At 38.6% G+C, this 17,447-nt stretch overlaps 2 protein-coding genes across 5 annotated transcripts; one reads left to right on the plus strand and one right to left on the minus strand.

Moving 5' to 3' along the window:
• Positions 1-36: 36 nt before the first annotated feature.
• On the plus strand, positions 37-10,445 carry LOC111870689 (E3 ubiquitin-protein ligase RNF103). 3 transcript variants are annotated; one of them, XM_023863156.2, is made up of 6 exons: positions 38-299; positions 405-748; positions 853-1,150; positions 5,660-5,771; positions 6,042-6,524; positions 7,495-10,443. In XM_023863156.2, exons 2-6 carry the CDS (start codon positions 514-516, stop codon positions 8,791-8,793), a joined length of 2,427 nt encoding a protein of 808 aa, XP_023718924.1. In that variant the 5' UTR covers positions 38-299; positions 405-513; the 3' UTR covers positions 8,794-10,443. The 3 variants fall into 3 exon arrangements, with proteins under 3 accessions (XP_033609856.1, XP_023718924.1, XP_033609855.1); XM_033753965.1 differs by lacking the exon at positions 6,042-6,524 and having other exon boundaries at positions 37-299; positions 7,495-10,445; XM_033753964.1 differs by having other exon boundaries at positions 38-748.
• Positions 10,446-12,660: 2,215 nt separating this feature from the next.
• On the minus strand, positions 12,661-17,349 carry LOC111870686 (ferritin heavy polypeptide-like 17). Of its 2 annotated transcripts, none has more exons than XM_023863151.2 (6): positions 17,245-17,349; positions 17,015-17,115; positions 15,841-15,953; positions 14,448-14,606; positions 13,356-13,493; positions 12,661-13,252 (listed from the first exon to the last, which is right to left on the minus strand). In XM_023863151.2, exons 2-6 carry the CDS (start codon positions 17,106-17,108, stop codon positions 13,094-13,096), a joined length of 663 nt encoding a protein of 220 aa, XP_023718919.1. In that variant the 5' UTR covers positions 17,109-17,115; positions 17,245-17,349; the 3' UTR covers positions 12,661-13,093. The 2 variants fall into 2 exon arrangements, with proteins under 2 accessions (XP_023718919.1, XP_023718917.1); XM_023863149.2 differs by having other exon boundaries at positions 17,223-17,349.
• Between the last annotated feature and the right edge of the window lie 98 nt (positions 17,350-17,447).

Here is a 17,447-nt window from a genome sequence, read left to right on the forward strand (position 1 = left end):
TCTGCTGGAAATAGCTGTCAGAAGAAAATTATTTCACGGGTTTCCTAGGTAGCTCATTGGAATGGAGTTAGTAATACTAGAATTTATTAACTAAGAAAGGTCGTAACATAAATTTAATTAACATCGAATTCGTAAAATATCGTCTGAAGAAAGTAGACCTCAAATGTCATTTCCCGCCTCACAGTTCCTTTCAGCATGTGACTGCGATCTGCGATAAAAGGGGGTCATGGACAGCTGTTATGTGTGCGAAGTGAAAGTAATAGAGAACACTTCTTTTCATTAGTTGAAAATTGGTCTAGGTAATGATATTACCGTTCATATGTATACTGAAACCATTCTTAATATTAAATTACATTTAAAACTCTAGTTATTTACTCATATAAATGAATTACCTTTTTTCGTAGGACGAATGTTTTTGAGTTCTCCGTGTAGTATCACACGGGATAAATAGCTCCTTTCAAGAACGAATGTATGACTTTTCCGTGAAGTGTTATATAAGATAAATAATCCACAATGCGGTCGGTATGGATCCAAACCACTTTGCTTATAATATATTTGGTGTTGGTGTTCGTAATATCTCGGATACTAGACTTGGTACTGTGGTATCAACATGGCATTTCTTCCACTCAGATAGTAGATCCATTGCTACTTAGTGTTCGGCAGTTAAAACAACTTTTAGAAAACAGAGGTGTAAGCTATACTGGCTATGTCGAAAAAAAGGAATTGGCCGAATTGGTTGAAGCATCAGGTATGTCAAGCTTAGTAAAACTTGAAGTTCATTAAGCACGAGCAGGCAGCACTCACATACGTTGCATGGATATGTTCATAGCGAACGTTGCTTTTCACTTTCAGCTATAGTAGTCCAGAGCGAAGTAGAAGAACTGGGCCATGTTCATGGCGGAACTGAAGCGGACAAGTCCGCTAGAGAACGCCTACCAGCACCTCCACCTCCATCTCATTTCACAGGTGGCCCTCATTTCTATGAAGAAGTAGAGGATACAAAGGATAGTGTATGGTTGGTGCAGGTTGTGCCAACAGGTGGTCCCCATGTAGAACCATTGCTTGATGATTACAGCTGGCGCATTGTTTGCAATCAGGTTGCACCCTTTGCAATAAGGACTGGTGTATTTGACTGCAGACTTGACAGACGGTAAATATACTTGCATCTTCTGTATTCCAGCTCTTGTATTTACTAGAACATAACTTAGATCCTTCAGAAGCCTGAGCTGAGAATGTGGAACAAGTCATAATATAAGCACAGTACTTGTTTCTAGTACAAATACAATTGTACATGTAAGTACATCTGCAGGCATCCCTGATAATACAGTATTATACCAAAGTAATTATTGTTGCTTTTATGTATGCACAACAGAGAATTTTTTATTAAGGTAAATTCAGTACAGAGTAGAAGGAATAATATTGCTGGCTTAAACAGTTTTATATCATGATTTAAATGAAAATCATTCACCAACTTAATTCCAGTATAGGAAGCTCTGTTCAGATTTTTACTCAAGTTAGTGTTTTGCATGTGGAAATTATATCTGTGTCTTGTACTTATATTGTGTGTATGTGTACATCTGGGAGTTGGGATAGCTCAGTCAGTAGAGTGATGGGCTACAGGCTGGGTGGCCCAGGTTTGATTCCCTGTAGTACATGATTTTTCTTTTCTCCATATCATCCAGACCAAATCTGGGACCCACCCAGCCTCCTATCCAGTGGATAGTGGGGGCTCATTGCCTGGGAGTATAGCAGGAGGGGCGTGAAGCTGCCCACCTAGTTCCATCTAGTGCTGAGGTCAAGAAAGGTTGAGCTATACCTCCACTCCCTCATATGATGTCACTGCATAGTGCTTAACTAGTTAAGCACAGGGACAACTTTACTTTATATATGTATATCTGAACCCCCCCAAATGTATCCACAAAAAATAATAATGAGAGTAAGAATTCAGTGGCTAGTGGTAGAATTTTAAATTTCTTAAATAATTCCCTACAAGATAATTTTTTAATGCCTGTCATTAGTGTAACTCTTTTGTTTGCTCTCTGTTGAATTTCCCTAGAAAATTATTCCAGATGACATCATGAAGTGGAAGTGAGCAGTGTAAACTGATATGAAGTGTGCATTTTCATGAATGATGTGACTGTCCTCATACAAAGGCAGGCTGAGCTTAGTTTAGGGATAATACATTCAATATATATTTATCAGTTTGAAGGTCAAGAAATTGTTGTTTCTACTTCTCCAGTTGTTTTATTATCGTACAGCACGTTTACTTTAATACAGGTTTTGCTCTTAGTACTTAATTTAATAAAATTTGTTTTGTCAACATGTAATGTAAGTTTGTCAGCTTTGACCCATTTGCTTACTCTAGTGAAGACATTGTTCATACAGTTTTGAAAGCAGTCTTTTCTGCATGTGAAATACTAATACTGTACTACTGTCATTAACCCCTCAAGCGTGTGCGACGCACCATTTGCGTCCGCTCAGTTACATGCATATAGCGTGCATTTATGCGGGGGTATTTAAATCCCTCCCGGTGCTTTATTTTCGCAAGCATTGAAGGTTTTGTGCAGACATTTACCTAAATATTTTTAAATAACGAAATCGCTATTTGAAAAATTCCAAAAAATTATATTATATTTACAGTTGTTTACAGTTCATTATTATAAATGTCTATATACATTTTGTCAAGCTATTTCTTTTTCCCAGCTCTCCATATCCAGTGTGTAGTGGTTGACCTTGGTGTGGTATTGCTCAAAACAAGGGTCTAGGCAGAGAGACGGTGTCCCTGGGCAGTTTTTACACCTGTATCTGGTTTCTTTTCTCTTTCCGTTTTGTGTACACACCACAAACCTTCTTCTTCCAACTTTATAAATTTCGGTTTTGGGATTTTTTTGAATGAAATGCTGACCCGTCAATCTCGTACATTCCATGTCGGTATCTGAAGGGCTCCCTTTGCGCTTTTCTAAATTCTGTCCATGGGACTTTGCTATGATCTTATTCACTAAGTTTATTCTGAATAACAGATGATCTTTCTTGTTACCAGCCTTGCAGTACAGAATGTAATCATTCAACACTGTCGTATCTACTAAGTGGTTGAATAATTTCTTGTACCACACTTTTTGCCTTTTCCTTTCTAGCAAGAAGGTTTCTAGTAGCTGATCTTTCAAGTTCTTCAGTTCCTCCCATATATTTATTATACTCTATTACACACATAGGTTTATTTACAAATTCTAACCCACCCTTTCGACTTACGGGTTGCATTTCGTCTGAATGTTTAGTAGTCAGCACTGAGACATCGCGCTTATCCTTCCACTTCAACGCCACCAATTTCCCACACTTTGCACTAACTACTCCTTTCTTCAGTTCCTTTTTTAGATCCATTGGCATAACTTTGCGCGTGATACTCACTGTTCCAACAGCATCTGTAGTCCTCTGAACTAATCTCTGGAAAAGATCGGGACTGCTATAAAAATTGTCCATATAAAACACATCTGCCCGAGTCTAATATTTCCTCGCACAAACTTAGAACAACTTTTGTTGAGAAAAGATCTGTGTCTTTGGTGATTTCACAGCCTAATTTTATCCCTGATCCACTGTAAATTATAAAATTCCACAAATATTCTGTGGAATCACAAAGTTAAAAAATTTTAATCCCAAACCGGGAAGCTTTCATAGGAATATACTGTTTCCACGAAAGTCTATCTTTCCACAATAACAAAGATTCATCGACACTTACTTCTTTGCCCCGTATGTACACTTTCTGGAACTTATTTTTCAAATATTCACTTACCGGAAGAATTTTGTACAATTTAGGATCTCTTTTTGCAATTTCCTTATTGGTGTTATCTACAAAATGGAGAAATCTGGTCACCAATGAAAACCTTTCTTCACTCATTACATTGGGAAAAAATTGTGTTTCTAACATATGTTTCCTACTAAAATACATCCTGAGGTTTGGCTTCTGAATTATTCCCATCAGCATAAGGAAACCTAGGAATATCCTAATTTCATTCGAAGTTATGGGAACCCACTTTTGAAAGCGCTATTTTATTAGCGTCGGGGCAAGAAACTGTCCCGCCAGACAAGTTACGTGACCAAATACCATGGGGCTCCGATAAGAGGGTGTCACAAAGCAGAAAAGGAATAACAGATTCATAAATGTTGACACAGGCGTCAGGCAACTTCGACCCCGAGGTTCGTAACATCGTAAATCAGACACAGTTTCTTTGTCGCCAGTAAGCCAAGCCAGTAAAAAGAAATACACACACAGATAACAAGCACTCAATGAAAGTTAGCTAACAAATTATCTCTCTGTAAGCAAGTCGGAGTGTGAGTTGGAACAATTCTTTCGTATTCAGCAGACACCGGATGCTTTGTCCCAAGCAAAGCGAGTAAAAAAAAAAATACCACACACAAACAGATAGCAGGAATGAAAGAAGTCAGTGTTAGCTGACATATACATTCACTGGAAGTGCACACATCAGAGCGTAGGCATTAAGAATTCTTAGTGAAAGTTTGGACGCAATATATGCGGCGTGCACGCTTACAGCACGGCTTTGAGTGGCCACAGACAGTGCGTCGCACACGCTTAGGGATTTAAATGGCTCCGCTAAAAGTCATGCTCAAGGGGTTAACAAAGAGTATGGGTTTACATTGAGAGTTGATGGTTTTGGGCAGATTGTTGATGTATATACAAAAACAACAAGTTCTAGGAAGAACTAATCATGTATGTTCCTTCGATAAAACACACATCACATACAAAATGACACTCCAAAAATTCTTCTGTTGTTGCATGTGAATTTGTTGCCATGGTAACTTTTTTACTGAACTGTTGTGTAGCAATGATAGGAGGGATACCCATACAGACACACACTGATGTGAGGGCTTTATGAAGTACACCGTTGAGATGGGCTCAGATGCCATGATATACACAGCAAGTTTCATAATGATTGGTTCAGGCATTCAGAAGTAACTTATTCAAAAACAGATTTGCAACATGCATATATTTACCCACCACTAGCTACCAGTAGGAACACTGTCATTCTCCCTTATACAGGTGCCATTACAATACAAGTTGACAAAATTTGTGATTGCATTATGGTACAGAAATTTGAAATCTTTCTCACATCAGTCTGCCACATTGCATTCGAGGACTTCCTCACAAAAACAGAAGTTAAAACATTCTTTTGACTTTGTATTGGGTTTCTGTAAGAGTTTTGTTATGCAACCAGAAAATCAATGTAACAAGCAGACCCTGCTTCCTACACAGACAGGATACCAGGGAGTTTCTTTGCTTCAGTAATAAGTTACTCCAAACATAATACTCGTAATAATGATGATGATGATAATAATAATCTAGCATGTGTACCATATACCTATAGAGGCAACAGGAATGTGACCTGAGCAGGATTAAATTGTATGACCATATGCACACACACACTAGCAATTGGGCTAAAATTAAATTTTGTTGCATTCTCTAAATAAGACATTAACAACAAAATTTGTAGGACTAGAAATTTGCAATTCTGAATTATATGAGATCACCCCTTTATGCTTTTATTATGCATTCTACATGAAACTCACTTTATTCAGCTTATTAAGGATGCACCATCATTGAAGTTATTTGATGAAAATTAAATATTTTTCATTGTTCCGGTTTCAGGCTCTGTAGCAGCAAAGGCTGGCATCATCCCCTGTTGTTATTGGCATTGCCAAAGGGAACAAGACCCAAAGATAGAGTTATGCTCAAAACTTTCACTTCTACGCGGCCACAAGTAAGTCACCTTCACTCTCGATTAGAAGTAACCAGCATGAAGTAATTGACGTCAGATCTCTGTGCAGTGGAATAATGTTACTTCTTCTCAGAGTGAATGAGTGTGTAACACTTATTTTCTTCAATTACTTCATTTTGTTGCCATCTTCACATTGCACTGGGTTTGGCTTGCACATTGCTGTGAATTATCTGCTGAAAGCAGGAGTTCGGAATGTTGTTATGTTGTAATTGCTTATGATCTTGTTATATTGAAATGTTTCAAATTCTGCAGCCAGTTGTGGAATGGGTTCAGGATCAGCTGTCCATCCGTGTTAAGAATATCCGCGACATAGATGAACTGAGTCGAGACTGGCTTCAGGATGATTCAGCAGCGAATAATGCCACTTCAGCCTCAAGCGGTCACAGCAGCAGTCGAGCTGTCAAAGTTTTATTGTTGACTCATCTACTCCACCCACCACTCTTCCTGGCTGCCCTTAGCATTAAATTTACTGGTCGCATCAAATTTGGCATGTTTTCGGTAAAAAAAGAAGACTCTGAGGCAGTACGAAAGACACTCAAGCTGCTTGACCATCGCATTCCCAGCTATATAATTATAACACCAGAACAGAAAATTGCATATGGTCGACGAAGATTTGAACATTTTAACTTTGCTTCGATGAATCTGTTCCTCCGAGCTGTTCAACCAGAGATGAATGATGTGTTTTTGTGCAGTTTGGTTCTTGTTAACATGCTTGCTAGTCTGCAGATATTTCAGGTAAAGGCATATGCATTTACATGGTGGGAAATTATATAAGTATGTATATCATAGAATACTGTAGAAAATGTAGTACTGTCATTTTGCAATCTTCAGAAATTCTCAATTTTTATGTATTCTTTTGAAGTTGGTATAGCGCCACACTATGGGCTGGACTGCCTTGGTTTGGTTCCTGGCAGTGCAAGATTTTTCTCTTCACCACAGCATCAAGACTGGCCCACTTAGCCTCCTATTCAGTGGGTACTAGGGGCTATTTCCCCAGGGGTTAAGCAGTAGGGGCACAAAGTTGACCACATTTCCATCTAGTGTCGAGGTCAAGAAATGTAGCGGGCTGTACCTCCACTCGCCCATGTCTTCATGGCATAGTGCTTAACTAATAAAGCAGAGGGACAACTTTACATTTGTGTATTTTTTGTATGCAAGTCATAAACTGTAGACCCCACTGATATTAGTTACATTAAATGTCTAATGTGTTTTAGATATTTTTCTGTGTTGTATATTTAATGAAACATAAAAAATCAAATATATATGACAGCTATCGTATTTCATGAAATGCAAGGAAAAAGATATTTGTCTTCATATGCAGTATAATAGTTTTAATATTCCCCCTTTTGATTACATGTTTCTAATAAAATATTTACTGTAGTGTAATATCTGTTCTGTTGATTAGCTTTGTGAACAGTTGAGTTCTGTCTGCAATAAATCAGGACAAATGATGGATGCAAGTTTGCAAGAAGCACAAACCACATGGATAATGTGTATATTCCAAACTGGAGTTGACCTATCTACTCACATCAGAACATTTGAAGACATTGCCTTTGTTTAGTGTGTGTGTGTGTGTGTGTGTGTGTGTGTGTATGGTTACAAGTGAGGATTAAAATGATTTAAATATATCAGTTTCAGGACTGTCCTCTGAATTAATTTAAGAGCACTGAATTACAATTAAGTATCTGTTTTTTTCTTTTTTCAGGTTACTTTGCGACTTTGGTGGAAGCATGTGGCACGATGCCTCTGGACAGCTGTAAGCTACAACTTCTGGCTTTTCTCAGTGTGGTTGTTAATATTAGCGACATACAGATTCTCTCTTGTTAGCTTCTTAGGTGAAAAAGGACTCATTATTGCACGGTATGTCAGTCTTACTGAAATAGGTTCTCTGCTCCGAGCAGACTGGCAGATTCTAACCCAGCATCCTTATATCCTGTTTTTCACATTCTTTGTGTATGGGCTTATGGCCACGTGGCTTCTACAGCAGCACTGTCATAATCAGGCAGAAACAGAGAGAGACTCTGACCATCCATGGTGGGAAGTGTTGCCTATGGATTCTTACTGGATTAATTGCTTGTTTCGTCCCATGGTCACGCTTACAAGACCTCTACCTCCAAGTGAATTGGAATTAGAGGAAGGTATTGAGATGTTGATTGAACGTCTAGCTGTTCCAAACTTATGGTTACAACCTGTCATCCCAAATGAATACATCAAGGATTTACCTGTGTGGAAATTCAGAGGCTGGGATACTTTATCCCAGAAATCTGATGGAAAGCGTATTAATAAGACAGAAGATTCACCTGAAGTTGTTGAGCGTATGATGGATGGAGAAGACCCTTACGAACTGCTGTGTCAGAGCTGTGAAGTTCACCGTTGTGGTTACACCTCAGAAAGAGTGAAGTATCGACATCTGGAATTCAGTCCTAACAGTCAAAAGAGTAGTGGCAACAGTTCTACACAGCTGCACCAGAGGAATGTTGATCAGACACATCAGAACTGCTGTAGCTGCAGTAAAAGCTTCACAAATGTTTCTACTGAAGTTTGCAGTGCATCGGACAGATGTCAGACTTACGATCGCAGGAACAGTCAGCACCGTCATGCAAATTCTGATCCAGAAAATGTTCAGTCAAGAATTCTGTGTTCTTTGTGTACTAATAGACCCACGCTTACAGATAGGCTTTCAAGTGATGTAACAGTATCTGATTCAGAAACATCAGTTTCTACAAAGTGGGATTTAGGGAACAAGGAAGACAGCTTGTCCTATTCTGAAGACAGTGGCGATGAGACAAATTACCCACCAGTAGGGATGCTTCCATCAACAGAGTGCGCTGTCTGTCTTGAGTCATACGAATGGGGAGCGCTCCTGTGCGGTTTGCCATGTGGCCACAATTACCACCAATGCTGCATCATGGTATGGCTTGGCAGAGATAATCATCACTGCCCAGTCTGCCGTTGGCCAGCGTACAAATCCAAACACAGTCTCTCGCATCTGCACAGAGAGTAACTTGTAGTTTGTTTCAGTGTTCCTATCATTGGTTCCACTATGGCTGCACAGGTGTAAGGCAATCTTCAGAGTGTGCAGTTAATGTACAAATCTTATATTATAACACATTCTTTGTATATATTTGGGAAAGATACATGGCTTTGGAAACATACACCACTGTGCCATAAAAGTAAAATACATATAAGCTTCTAGCTCAGTGACAGTTAATGATATGGTATTTATAGTTACCTTATGAGCTTGCCACTTACTAAGTATATCTTTAAAAGACCATACAGAATTATATGAAAGATTAGAAATACTGTTGTATTATACGTAGCATATGTAATATTGCTTATCTATAGGGTAATGTGATTCATCATGGAAAGATATATTTTAATATAAAGAAGTGCAGTTTGTATTCAGATGTCAAGCTTCTTTTGCTTTCAGTTGGAGTCCACATACACCATACAAGCTTTAGAATTGTGGTTGTATCTTCCTATTTCTAGAGTCTTTTCTAATGATAGTTTTAACTGTAATCATAATTTCACTGTAGAATGAGTTGATAGCAAATGATTTGTAAGGGACAGAGGTGTCATTTGTCCCGCATTTTCTGATGGAGAAGCCACATAAATATGCATTTCATGTGAGGGACCACGTGGTATTAGTGATTTATGTAACCTTTAATTGTGAGCACAGTGCAAAATTACAAGCATGACTTGTTGCTGCAAAGCAAACTTATTTTAAAATTATGATGAAAGTATCTGGCAGAGGTTGATACTAAAATAAAGAAAATGACATGCTTTCTGAATAGAACTGTGTTATCAGCATCTCTTCTGTTCTGCATAACATGTAAGCAGTCCCCACTCTTCTGAATACAGTGAAACCTCAATTTTACATGTAAGATTTGAGGCTTTCACGGCGGTGACTATGAAGAAAGCAGTCTTCTGGGATTTGGCAATTTTACACTTCGTAAGGGACCACCTTAAGACAGATGTAAAATTGAGGTAGGTGTAAAATCAAAATACAAATGTTACAACCTAAAGTAAAACGTGGGCTTCCTTATAACTTCAGAAAATTGTTTAAAATATATGTTTTTGAACATTAACAATGTAAATGTAAATGAAAATATGGTTATTTATTTTACCTTTACTTATCAACTGCTATGTATGTAACATCGGTAAGATGAGATGGTGAGTATAACTGTTGAATTCAAAGACAGTGGTCATGGCCAATTTCAGTGCATTACCCCATCATTTGCCTGGAATGACTGTCAAATATTGTACATATATAGTTACACTATTTCTTCAGTCGTTCTTTTGTTTCTTTTCTCCTTGAGTTAGTCTGTATAATTCGTTTTCAACTTCATTGCACATTATGATAATATTCTTCTTGGTATCAAATTGGCACATGTACTTTCTGGCTGCTTCCAATCTTTTCAGTGCATCCAAGAATGTTGCTTTATGTTCTGCAACTCCCTGTTCCTCTTCTGGCCTAGTTGAATATTGATCTAACACCTGGTCGATGCTCCAGACTCCACAGACCTCGAGAGTACGATCACAGGTTGGTTAGTCCTCAGACTGCACCCCAAGAGGCTGTTAACTCTGCCAGTCATCCTCTTCATCTTCAGTGAGCTTCACTGCACCGTCATCAATGCTGCTGACATGATCAACCAAGAAACCACACTTCACAAAGCAGTCCTTGAATATAGTAGATGTTATTGATTCCAAGTTTCTGCTTTACATAAATACATTGCAGACAAAACATCCAGCTTCATCTGTGTAGCATCTTGGAGCAGTCCCACATCTGCTGTGGCTGCAGCTTTCTGTAACGGCATTCAGTGCCGTTACAGAAAGCTGCAGCTACACAGATGAAGCTGGATGTTTTGTCTGCAATGTATTTATGTAAAGCAGAAACTTGGAATCAATAACATCTACTATATTCAAGGACTGCTTTGTGAAGTGTGGTTTCTTGGTTGATCATGTCAGCAGCATTGATGACGGTGCAGTGAAGCTTACTGAAGATGAAGATCCCCAAATATGAAGGCTCTGAAAGGGTGGTATAGTTAGCTGGGTGAAATGGAACTTCAATGTTACTAAAAATGTAGTGTTCTTTGTACACCAATAAAAGCTATTTTGCAATTTTTAGTACCAGTTGTGTGAGGAAATATTGAGATATTTCAGTGGCCATCCAGTAATTTGTATTGGTTTCATATTTTGTAGGTAGTTTCTTGACATTCTCGAAGCAGCATGGACTTTTTACTAGAGCGGTGGTTTATCACTACTATCTTCATTGCATGTGAGCACAGTAACCCGCTGTTTAGATTTTGTATCACAATAGAAAAATTTCCTCAAAAAGTGAAGGTTGCTGTACAATCTTCCTAAATCTGCTTGATTTTTGCCTATACCAAAAAATTTTGCTAGCAATCCATCCTTTAGCAGACACAAGGAATGGCATTCCGTTGACAGGCACATTTCGCGTGACATGAACCGACTGTACAATTCAGTTCAAAACATCAGCAGGTTTCGGTTAATGTTAGGGCTGGTATTACTGGGAGCTGTTTTGTAGGCCTATATATTATGCCTCAGACCTAGTGGCACTGCTTATACTTTTTTTTGGTGCATACCTTGCCAGAGTTACTGGATACTAATGAAATATGTATGAAGATGTGTCAATGCACTTCACTCATGCCACCAGTAATTAACTTGAGACTGCCAGATACCACAGTCAGTATAACAGGCTATGGGGTGGATGGCTGGGGTTCGATTCCAGACGGGTAAAAAAATTTTCTCTAATCCACAGAACACAGACCACATCTGGGACCCCAAGCCTCCTATAACAGGGGAAGTGGCCAGGATGTAAAGCTGACCACTTACCTCCATCTTCTGCAGAGGTCAAGTTTGTTGTAGCTATACCCTTGCTCCTTACTATCTTCATTGTCTGGTACTTAATTGACAACAGGCAACTTTACCTTTACCTGTATACAGTGGGCCATGATTTGGTAGAGCAGGACCACTATCCTGGCATGTTCGTCTGACGTGTTATATGAGATGTCCTATGATATTAAAGCAAATTTGCAACTGAAGTCCTACTATTTGATTGCTACAGAGAAAATCACGACTGCATTTTGCTGAATGGAGGTGGTATCGATAAAAGAGAAGTAGTCATTCACATCGTCTCCTCGTAACTTTCTTCAAAAGTGTCCAGAGCATATGTTACTTTTGTAACTGTGGTTCTAATCCTACTACTACCTGAACACCTTCACATGACTAGTTCATTACTGAAGCATTTCTAGCCCAATGTTTACACAAAATATATTCACTGTTTTGGGGCATAGAACTCACCCTCCATTTTCAAAAACACTTGTAGTAAGAATTATCTCCTGATGATGACCAGTTGGATGGTCGAAACATGGAGTGATTAATAAACAGTTGAATGTATATACATTCTTAGTGTTGCATAGTCACAACATGGCAATTAGATTATTCTACAGTCACTCAAACACGTCATAATATGTTAGTCTTTTCCAACTGTTCTATAATTTCAAAGAAAAGGAGCTTGAAAACACTCATAATAGTAGTCTTTTTTTTTTTATAACATGAGGCACCCTGTATTGGCACGAAGCCACCAAGACTTTTGTCTGAAGCAAAGTGCAGCGTGGCCATTTCATATAATGCCCACTAGGAAGAACGCATACAAAATTTTTATCTGAAAATGTGGGAACAACAACCATCTGAGGCCTAAATTAGAAGCTGGATCATGAAAATCCGTGTGTGGACTGGGTCCAATGGTGTAGTTATGTGGATGTAGGAAAGACATCAGATTCAATACAAGTAGGCAATTTCTTTACCAGATGAGTAATTACAGACTTCAAGAAACAACATGCACCACTTCATTTCATTTAATTTAATTTCATTCACCTTCCATAAATCCTGTTGAGAGTACATGCAATTACAAAATGCAAAACCAGTACACAACACAATTTATTAACTGCATAAACCTACAAATATTTCATTCCAAGTATACTAGGAAATTTGACGTGTCTTATAACATTCAGAAGAAAAAAAACTGTTTGTGAAAATGATACTGATGACTCAGACAGACTTAAAACCTCTTATCTTTGTGCTGACATACAAAGGAATGCATCACATTTGCTTTTTCTTTTTTTTTTTTAATGTGCCCAGGGGCACACTGCTTTAAGTTATGACCATTAAAATTTGACATTTAATTAACATTCTATACCATACCCAGAGTTTTGAGTATTATTTACTACTGCAATTAGAACTAGAATGTATTCCAAGTGCCAGAAGTTGGTACACAGTTCTTAAACCACTTTCTGGAGATATTCATCAAACAGGAAGAGCGACAGGCTAGCCTGTTTATTTTCTGAAAGCAGACGTTTCAAGTCACTGGCATAACCAGCCAACTCTCGCACTTGTTTAGCCTGACGGTGCATGAAATGCTCTTCTAGGTATGATGACACCTGTGAACAATATTTCAAATTAATGGGAAATTAACAATATAACTACTAAGTGCTGTGTATCTCTGTGTGTTCTTGAACACAGATATCAAATAACAATACCAACCTCTGGATCATGCAGGCCCTCACGACGTCGGGTAGCCTCACTATGGATAGCGAGAGCATCCTCAGCAAGTTTCTTCTGAGTGTCAAGACCTCGAGCCACAGCACCAAGTTCGGTAAGCTCGACAGTATCATCCTGAGGCTTAAAAAATAAATTTGTGAACTATATATGTAATGCCGCGCCACAGCTCAAGCAGTTAGTCGCTGGCTTCCCACCACAGCGGCCCGGGTTCGATCCCGGGTTGGGTCAAGTGGGATTTGTGGTGGGCAAAGTGGCGCTGGGGCAGGTTTTCTCCGAGTACTTCTGTTTCCCCTGACAATCTTCATTCCACTAATTGCTCCACAATCACCCTCGCCTATCATCTGGGGCTGGTACAATAGGCCAGAAGTGGCCACAGTACACGGGACTTAGTCTCGCCCCACTAGCGTGCTTGGATGAGCACATTTCCAAGATAAAGTCAACAACAGAACCTCAGTTACTTAGTAGCGAAGATATCAATAATTACAAATCATTACAATTACTGTTACTTATGGTTTCATTCCATTTGTGCCCCCTTATAACGTTTTCAATGTTAAAAACGTATATAAACTTTAATATTACAGCTATATAAATGAAAATGTATGTGTGTATATACACTCTGAATCCTGGTCTTTCAGATATTTTCTTTCATAAATTTACAATGATCCATGGTTAAGACATTGAATTTTAAAAACTGAGTAACAATTATAACATTAAACACCACAGCAACAAATTTTGAACGTGTCGGGAACTTTGATTCTAGGGGGAAGTAGAAAGGTCAACAAGACAGCACTCTGCTTGCTATTTGCACAGGACTTAATTCTAAAGACTAAGGCTGGGGCCACATGAGTGCACAAAATGCGTCTCTTGTAACGAACATACTTTATGACGGACGTTGCTGAGGACACCACACAGTTGCAGAATGCGGTGCATAGTTTTCTGTCTGCAATGGTGCCACAAGAAAGCGTTAGCATTCGCCTCTCGTTTATTTCTACAACGGACGTCATGACGTTCATCACAATGGACACATTTTGTGCACTTGCATGGCCCCAGCCTAAGATACCATACAATACTTACGTCTTCTTCGGTCTTTCGTGCTGCGAAGTCCATGACTCCGCCTCGCTTACTGATGTACTTTATCAGGTCAATTGCATCATCCCACGTAGAATCCGACAGTTTCTGAAATAGCTTCTCAAAGCCCTCACGACTCTTTTCATAGTTCCCAAAATGAGTAGCCTTTGTGGAACAAAAATACATTAATTATAATTTGGATGAAAACTTATCACAGCAGTCTTCATCAATTACTTCTACTTTTCCTGTCTCATAATGAACTCAAAACAATATACAGTGCGTACAATCAAGTGCGCGCCGCGGCTGCAATTTGCCGTGAGTCATANAATGAACTATATATACTGCTTGAATCTTTGTAATTTCTTTCATGCTTTCTAAAAATACACCAAAACATTGTGTAAAGTGAGGGTGGATGCAGAAAATTATTGCTTGGGAACTCCTGGTATAGTTCCTGACCAAATGCAAGACTGCTGAAATCTTCTGTCTTCAATTTTCCCAATGCCTGTCAAGACAATTTTGGGCATTTCCCCTGTAATCATCCCATCAGTAAACACTTTACTTTGTACTGTGCACACTCCACTACCTTCCCATTCGTGAGTGCCATTTACCTGTCATGCAACCCAAGATTCACTGCCCCACCCTGAGGCCCAACATCCTTAATAGCATTATAACAAAGGCAGAATGATTACACTCCTTTCCTATGCTTAATCACAGGAGGAACTGATTCAGCCATATATTAAAACATAAAGAGCATTTTCTATTGTTTTCATAGGCACACATCTAAACATATGGAAAAAAATCAACCTGCACTATCATCTGGAATCACTAACAGCAGCTGGTGCTCTGACAAACTGTTCTGATCAGTCCACCCTGCCCCATGTTTGGAAAATATTTCATCAGAGAGGCATAAACAAAAATATCAATAAACTTTTTAATAAACAATGTTCATCTGTTACTCTCATCCATAAATAGTTGTACTCAAAATCATTAGTGCAAAATTTAAGGAGTCATATTCTGTCATACTCAACCTAACATCCCTCTCCAAACTGTTTACTAAAACTCTCACATACTGTAGGACAAACCATACAATCACTGTATGAAAGCCACTACTGCACTGAATTTTCCTTTCAGAGTACTAAATATACACAGATTTACCTTATCGAAGCTATGAGTTGAAAAATCCTTCATATCCTCATATCGTTCATTTTAGATTATCTATAACTACTTTCTGGAGACATGGAAAATGATTATGTCAGCACTGATCAAAAATGTTTCACAGGAAGTGCAGTAACTGCTCCATCGAATCTTGTAAATTTAATGATAGCTGAAGAGAATAAAATGAAGACTGGTTAAAATATTTTCCACTACAAAGTAGACATAGAAATTATAACATACACACCATCAACAGGTAGTCAAAGCTACGTGAAATGTGAGCATTTGTGTAGCTTTGCAGATCAAACAGAACTTCGTCAATTGCACCATATTTTGCATGGCAATTCTTCAATTCAACACCTGAAACAATTTACAAAACAACGGATATTTGGAACAAGTTCACATTCTCAAATGTCGTTTTTAAAACTTAATAGATATGATGGCAAAAAAGTGTTCAAATATTACTTGATGGCAGGCAGTGCAATGGTTTAACATGACTGATACACCTGAGGATGGCAGAATGATGCCAAAACATGTAGTGTGAAGTGACAAGTGAAACTGTATGCACTAGAAGACGGTGAAAATATATACACACATTATGGATATGAATCAGTGCAACAGGATGCTAAAATACATTACACAAAAAGGGTTATTATTCATGGGTAGAACTGCAGATATAACTTCCGTGTACTACAAGTTACATGTGCTGACGTTAATCCTGCTTCTAAAATACATTACATAAAAGGGGTTATTATTCATGGGTAGAACTGCAGATATAACTTCTGTGTACTACATGTTACATGTGTTGATGCTAATCCTGCTCCTAAAATACATTACATAAAAGGGATTATTAATCATGGGTAGAGCTGCAGATATAACTTCTGTGTACTACGAGTTACATGTGCTGACGTTAATCCTGCTCCTGCATTGCTACACAATGTGAATGTGGGTGGCATCCTGAACCCTGAAGATGGAGGCAGAATACAATTCCGAAAAGTTGGCAACACTCACAACCACTTGGTACATAATCAACAGAATACCAATAATTAACCACTGTGTAAGTCTAGCTTCTGTAAACAGTTACAGGTAATCTGAGCAAGAACCAGCCCATTTCCTTCCATGTGGGGGCTATATGTAATTTCTGGAACTGGGGGAGGGGGGCAACAGTTGCCTACAGAATCACAGAGCTCCCAGGTTTCGGGCTCTGTAAATAAATCATCTATCACAACTTACACAATCCCTCATTTACGGGGTTTCTCACACAAATCCTTGTAACTCATCTAGCCATGGCCTATTCAAGTACTCAATGTGACTTACGAAAATCGATAAGGGTCACAAATAAAGTAAACGGAAATAAAAATTATAAAAAAGGAAACTAAACAATACACTGATCAGTCAACTTGGTAATACAAAGTAAATACCTCTCGAGCCACAACTCCCAACAACGTCATTGTAACAATACTCGGCGCAATTAACAAGTGCCAGCAAGCCAGACAATACCACCAAGAATTTCATGATGAACCTGTAAAGCATCGTTCTCTATCAGTTTCCAGTCGAATAAAGTACAATGCATTTTACATGACGTAAACTTCAACTATATCAAATCTGACTGTATGAAAATAAATTTACCAACAATAAGTAGGCCTTCAACCTGATTTATTGCCGCTCACCACGAATGTACAGACAAACCGAAGGACTAACAGACAACTCCAACTGCCTTCTCAACTCACTGACTCAAACCTTTCAATACCTTCCTGTTGCAAAATGTTGCACTGTCATCTACATACACTTGTGAATCACGTGCTAAGTGCGCACGCAACATGAAACTGCGCAGTAAAGAAACGAGCACAGTAC

The sequence above is a fragment of the Cryptotermes secundus genome, unplaced genomic scaffold (assembly GCF_002891405.2).
Source record: "Cryptotermes secundus unplaced genomic scaffold, Csec_1.0 scaffold3347, whole genome shotgun sequence".
NCBI lineage: Eukaryota > Metazoa > Arthropoda > Insecta > Blattodea > Kalotermitidae > Cryptotermes > Cryptotermes secundus.